Here is a 6,677-nt window from a genome sequence, read left to right on the forward strand (position 1 = left end):
ACACACACACGCACACACAAAGAAGGTGCCTCACAAGTACTCCACTGGATATTGGTAGTCCAAAACTCCAGATCCAGATCCAGATGGTAAATGGAAAGCATGTTCAGCGTGACAGTGTCTTATACAGCACTACTTCAGTAATCAATTGAAAATTACAATAAGCATAACTTTGCATGGTAGACTGAAGAAAACCAAGAACCATCCATCTGCCATCATCTGGTCTACATATTGCTCGGTAAATGTGTTTTGAACCTCAATAAATGATGTTTAGTGTGCCATCAAATTTATAACCAGTCATTCAGAAGTGAACACCTTATAGGCAGCAAATGGGTTGATCATTCATTGGAAATGACTGAGGCCTCTTGGATTTCGATTCAATAAGAATGTTGCACTGACAAGCTATCAAGGTGATAGTTAGATAGTGAAAAATAAGCATCTTGCCAAGTATGATTATTCATGCAAGCTATGTTCTTTAGGCCTATTTCTAATACAACCCCTCGATAGAAAGGTAGGTCATAGGTATTGCAAGCACACTCACAGGTAATTTCTAATACAACCCCTCGATAGAAAGGTAGGTCATAGGTATTGCAAGCACACTCACAGGTAACAGATCAAAAGAAGAAGAAAAAACAGCAAAGACAATGGATGAACATATATCAAACATTACAGATATGTGGCCAAACAGACCAAGGCACATTGTTCTAAGATATAATACAGAAGTACAATTCTACAAAAGAAGAGAATGCCTGGCCTCCTACTTGTGATAAACCTAGCTCCTAAATGAATTTGAAAAGCTCCTGGTTAGGCTTTTAAACCTCAAGCATCTAAACAGCTTCCAGCATTCTAACTTGTCTGAGAACCTGCTCTGAAACTGTAATTCTCCCTTATCCCAAGGAGCTCAAGATGAGCTCTGAGTTATTAGCTTTACAGTGGAGCGGTCCAGGAACAGCTACTCTGTTAAGTCTTGGAAGTACAATGCAGGGATCTCGACAGGAGGAAGCAACATCGATACACATTTGAACTGTTCCAAATGATTAGAGAATTAGACCAAACAATACAAGCATAACAACACCAAAGGAATATTACATAACTGTTGGAGTTGAGCATACCCTGTGTTGCTTATACTTGTCTCGAATTGCTGGTAAAGATGGACCCTTTCTACTGAGCTGCAAATCATGTATGGCTATAATGCAATCCTTCAGCTCTGATGCCTTGTAGCCTGTCAGTTTATGCATTTCCTTGCCCTGCAACCACATAATCACAGGATAGCTTTAGCTTTGAGAACTTGAAATATCAAAAGCAACATTTCAAGCTTCCACGTTCTACTTCTCCACTCTTACCCACGGATTAGTGTCTGGTCCAATGGTCAGCCTAGCAAGAAAAAGTGATGAAGCAGCAACCACTGATGGCAAGAACCAGAGACAGCTGTAGTCCAGAAGACTCAGCTCAGCAAGATAGCTACCCATGAACTCCAGTAATAAGCTGGAGCGCTGTGACAAGCATGCAAGAATAACTTCAGGCACCCACACACATAAGCAGTTGAGGAAGAATTAAATCAAATGGATCCAATATGGAGAATTTAAAGGATTGGTAGTAGTCACCTTCTTGTCTTCTGGGCCAGATCTTGTAAACCGCCTGAAATTAGCAAAACAGGGGGGAAATGCACAAAGATTCAGTTAGACACAGAATGAAAATAGTCAGAGATTATGTACTATTGGGTCAGTGACAGTATGCCACCTGAGGAAGGTCTTGATGGTCGGACTGCCTATCTCGAAGTTGAGGAGCTTGAGTATGTCGCTCTCCATGGTGAGAAGCTCCTGCCTGGTGTAGGTGTTGTCCGTGATGTAGCAGAAGTCCTCCACATGCGGGGGACTGATCTCCTCGTACTTCCTGCAACCACCCCAAAGCCAACCCAACTCAATCTCAAAATCTTTTCCAACCCTTCAACGCATTGGAGCAGGAGGCTGCGCTTACGAAGCAATGAGCATTGCGGCGACGCCAAGGAGCTGCAGCTTGTTGCGCCCGAGAGGGTTGGCAGAGAGGAAGCGGTCGACATAGGAGACGGTGAGGTAAAGCGTGTCGGCAACGAGCTTGTACTCCTCGGCGACCTCGACGAGCCAGTCGATTAGGATAGCCCGCATGTTCGCCGTCACGTCCGTCTGCACCGCCTCGATATAGTCAGCCGCTGGCCGGCGCGGCGCCTCCACCTGCATCCGCCATTCGGACGAACCAATGATTAGACATCAGACAAGTGGTTCCCACCCAAACCCAGCGCCGACGGATCGAGGCATCCGACGGCCAGAAATGGAGATCAGGAATCGGGACTGCCGTACCTCCATAGTGCGGAGGTAGGTGTAGATGTCGGAGGCGTAGGACCCGCTGAGCTGGGTTTCGCCGCCGCCGCCGCCGCTGACCTCCTCCCTGGCGAGGGTCGGCGAGGTGGACGCGCACCTGCTCACGTCCCCGTGCTCCTCCTCCCCCTCGGCCGCAGCCGCGGGCTTGGCTGGCTTCGACGGCTGGCGGAGGACGATCCCCGCGTTGGAGACGATGGGGAGCTCGCTGAGCGCCACCCGCTTCCGCTTGGCGCCGCCGGAGGGGCCCGCGGAGCAGGTGGCGGCGCGCTTGGCCGCGGCACGGGTGAGCCGGGGGCCCGCCGCCGCGGCGGGGGCCGCGTTCTCCTTGTCGGCCATGGTCGGCAGGCTCGTGCTCACCGGGGCGGCGGGATAGGGTTTGGGATTCGGTGCGCGGCGAGGGAAGATGGGAGGCGGCGGCGGTTGCGTTATGTAGAGAGAATTGGAGGAATGGGAGGGAAGATGGCCGCCAAAACACACGAATTCGAAGAGGAGGAGGGAGAAGAAGCCCGCGCTGCGCTGCGCTGGGTTTCGCCTGCTAGCTCTGGTCTGGTTTCGCTTGCTAGGATTGGGGAATTTTGGATGGAGTGGGGCGCACGTGCTGGCGAGGGGTGGGCGGTAAAAGTTTTAAAATAATACGGAAATCCCGCGGCGCCTGCCTGCCCGCCAGCTCCCCTCCGAAATCGTACTGGGCCTTCCGCGTTCCAGCGCGAAACAGCACACTCCAGATCGGGTTTTCTTTTTTCTTGGCCCAACATTTTTTTGGCCACGAAATTGTATTATAATACTGTTCTTTTTCTTTTTGCGAGAGACCGTGAGTTTTTTATTCCGCAAAATGACAGGTTTTTTTTTTTGCGAGGGCAAAATGACAGGGTTACATATTCTGCTGGCAATTATAAACACATTAACGTGTGGGAGAAGGGCGGTCAAACAGCATGGCCACATGGCGCCATGTGGTGCATGCTGATTGGCCATGGCGAGAAACTTTTTGATTTTTTTGAAGATTATTTTTGAAAGATAAAAGTGAGACTTCTTTCTTTTAAAAAAAATTGGAGATTATATTTTAAAGATGGAAGTGAAACTTTTTTTCTTTTTTCTTTGAGAATTTTTTTAGGCTTTTTTTATATTTTTGAGATGGATGTGATGTCCACGTGTCGTGAGAAATTTATTTTTTTAAGATGAAGATCAGTGTAAAACAGTTTCTTACTGAACTGAAAGCAGAGGTGGAAAATACGAACTTGGTTGATCATGCATCAGTCGATTAGGGAAATGAATATATTGTTCAAATATTGTGCTTATGAAGGTGAACTAGCTATAAGTTGTTTTCACGTAGCTATCATATTGTGGTGTTAAAATATATTTATGTGTCTGATATGAAATTGGCAAAAAAATTGTTTGATATGAAATGTAAATTTGCTTAATACTGAAACTATTAATAGTAAACTAATAAACATGTTAAATGGTCATGAAACTTTATAAACTGTTATAGCAGTAAAAGTGTGCGTGATGGATAACCCAATGTCAAACGGTTTTCTTAATTGAATCGTGTGTGATATACTTGAATAAAACAAACGGGTAATGGAAGTAGAGCGTGTGTGATTGTTACACCTATCACACACGAGGGTATACAGAAAATTGTGTGTGAAGTAGATATGAATGGAAACGTTTGTCTGGGATTCACTGTGTGGCATGTGAAGGCGAACGGAAACGTTTGTCTAGGATTCACTGTGTGGGATATCCATACGAACGGAAACATTTGTCAGGGATTCACTGTGTGGGTGTACATACGAACGAAAACGTTTGTATGGGATTCACTATGTGGCATGTACTTACGAATGGAAACGATTGGGAATGTATAATTGTATGCGATGGCTAGCCCGATTGCAGACGAGCTCATTTTTCTCAATGTGTGTGACCGGAGGACCTATCCCGAATAGTTTCTGGTCGTGTGGGAAGGACCCCTCCCCCCATCGCAGACACAGGCAAGGCGATAATTTAAAACTCCGTAGCGGAAAGGGGTTAAAAAACGTTTGTATAACAACTCGTTGTACCAGTGGTTGTTGGGTCTCAGCATCTTGAGCTTCAGGTAAGCGCAGTGCGGCACCGCATTAAAGCGGGCGAACCCAGTACGCCCGAGCAACGCATGGTAGCCACTACGGAAGAGGGCTATATCAAAGATCAAGTCCTCGCTTCAGAAGTTATCGGGGGAGCCGAAAACAACTTCCGTTGTTATGGGTCTAGTGCGTTGGGCCTCTACGTCGGGTATGACACCCAGATACGTCCATTTTGCATCATGCTTTTATATCAATATTTATTGCATTATGGGTTGTTGCTACACATTATGTCACAATACTTATGCATTTTCTCTCTTATTTTATAAGGTTTAAACGAAGAGGGAGAATGCCGGCAGCTGGAATTCTGGGCTGAAAAAGGAGCAAACATTAGAGACCTATTCTGCACAACTCCAAAAGTCCTGAAACTCCACGAAAGTCAGTTTTGAAATATATTAAAAATATTAGGCGAAAAAAGCACCAGAGGGGGGCCACCCACCAGCCACAAGGGTGGAGGGCGCGCCCTACCCCCCTAGGCGCGCCCCCTGCCTCGTGGGCCACCTGGTAGGCCCGCGATGCCCATGTTCTGATACATGGTGCCTTTTGCCCTAGAAAAATCAAAAGGAAGCTTTTGGGACGAAGCGCCACCGTCTCGAGGCGGAACTTGGGCAGGACCAATCTAGGGCTCCGGCGGAGCTGTTCTGCCGGGGAAACATCCCTCCGGGAAGGGGAAATCATCATCACCATCGATCCTCGCATCGAGAGGGGGTCAATCTCCATCAACATCTTCACCAGCACCATCTCCTCATAAACCCTAGTTCATCTCTTGTATCCGATCGTTGTCTCAAAACCTCGGATTGGTACATGTGGGTTACTAGTAGTGTTGATTACTCCTTATAGTTGATGCTAGTTGGTTTATTCGGTGGAAGATCATATGTTCAGATCCTTAATGCTATTCAATACCCCTTTGATTATGAACATGAATATGATTTGTGAGTAGTTACGTTTGTTCCTGAGGACATGGGAGAAGTCTTGTTATAAGTAATCGTGTGAATTTGGTATTCGTTTGATGTTTTGATGAGATGTATGTTGTCTTTTCTCTAGTGGTGTTATGTGAACATCGACTACATGACACTTCACCATGATTCGGGCCTAGGGGGGAGGCATTGGGAAGTAATAAGTAGATAATGGGTTGCTAGAGTGACAAAAGCTTAAACTCTAGTTTATGCATTGCTTCATAAGGGGCTGACTTGGATCCATTTGTTTCATGCTATGGTTAGGTTTACCTTAATTCTTCTTTCGTAGTTGCGGATGCTTGCGAGAGGGGTTAAAAATAAGTGGGATGTTTGTCCAATGAAGGGTAGTACCCAAGCACCGGTCCACCCACATATCAAATTATCAAAATAACGAACGTGAATCATATGAGCATGATGAAATCTAGCTTGACAGTAATTGTCATGTGTCCTCGGGAGCGCTTTGCTTTATATAAGAGTTTGTCCAGGCTTGTCCTTTGCTACAAAAAGGATTGGGCCACCTTGCTGCACCTTGGTTACTTTGTTACTTGTTACCCATTACGAATTATCTTATCACAAAACTACATGTTACCGATAATTTCAGTGCTTGCAGAGAATACCTTGCTGAAAACTGCTTGTCATTTCCTTCTGCTCCTCGTTGGGTTTGACGCTCTTACTTATCGAAAGGACTAAGATAGATCCCCTATACTTGTGGGTCATCAAGACTCTTTTCTGGCGACATTGCCGGGGAGTGAAGCGCCTTTGGTAGGTGGAATTTGGTAAGGAAACATTTATATAGTGTGCTGAAATTTACTGTCACTTGTTACTATGGAAAATAATCCTTTGAGGGGCTTGTTCGGGTATTATTGAGTTGCTCCTCAACCTACTGAACCTACTGAAAATATTTACTTTGAAATTCCTTCGGGTATGATAGAGAAACTGCTAGCTAATCCCTATACAGGAGATGGAACATTACATCCCGATATGCACCTAATCTATGTGGATGAAGTTTGTGGATTATTTAAGCTTGCAGGTATGCACGAGGATGTTATCAAGAAGAAGGTATTCCCTTTTTCTTTGAAGGGAAAGGCATTGACATGGTTTAGGCTATGTGATGATATTGGATTATGGAACTACAACTGATTGAAATTGGAATTTCATCATAAGTTTTTATCCTATCACTACAAAAAAAATACATATCTGTGACATTTTGGGCAGAACGAACAAAATTTCTGTCATACTTATGACACTTCCATGACTAT

General features: G+C 45.3%; 1 protein-coding gene across 1 annotated transcript; it reads right to left on the bottom strand.

Moving 5' to 3' along the window:
• Positions 1-617: 617 nt before the first annotated feature.
• Positions 618-2,943, bottom strand: LOC123110592 (cyclin-A3-2). Its single transcript, XM_044531148.1, has 7 exons — positions 2,334-2,943; positions 1,975-2,207; positions 1,738-1,890; positions 1,602-1,635; positions 1,341-1,490; positions 1,110-1,244; positions 618-1,021 (listed from the first exon to the last, which is right to left on the bottom strand). The coding sequence occupies exons 1-7, from the start codon at positions 2,688-2,690 to the stop codon at positions 950-952; spliced, it is 1,134 nt and encodes a 377-aa protein (XP_044387083.1). The 5' UTR covers positions 2,691-2,943; the 3' UTR covers positions 618-949.
• Between the last annotated feature and the right edge of the window lie 3,734 nt (positions 2,944-6,677).

Source organism: Triticum aestivum, chromosome 5B, assembly GCF_018294505.1.
Source record: "Triticum aestivum cultivar Chinese Spring chromosome 5B, IWGSC CS RefSeq v2.1, whole genome shotgun sequence".
NCBI classification, from domain to species: domain Eukaryota; kingdom Viridiplantae; phylum Streptophyta; class Magnoliopsida; order Poales; family Poaceae; genus Triticum; species Triticum aestivum.

Coding starts and splice junctions, on each gene's coding strand:
- LOC123110592 (XM_044531148.1), bottom strand. CDS start 2,690: ATGGCCGACAAGGAGAACGCGGCCCCCGCCGCGGCGGCGGGCCCCCGG. Junction 2,208..2,333: donor CCTACCTCCGCACTATGGAG/GTACGGCAGTCC, acceptor TGGCGGATGCAG/GTGGAGGCGCCGCGCCGGCC. Junction 1,245..1,340: donor GACCAGACACTAATCCGTGG/GTAAGAGTGGAG, acceptor ATGTGGTTGCAG/GGCAAGGAAATGCATAAACT.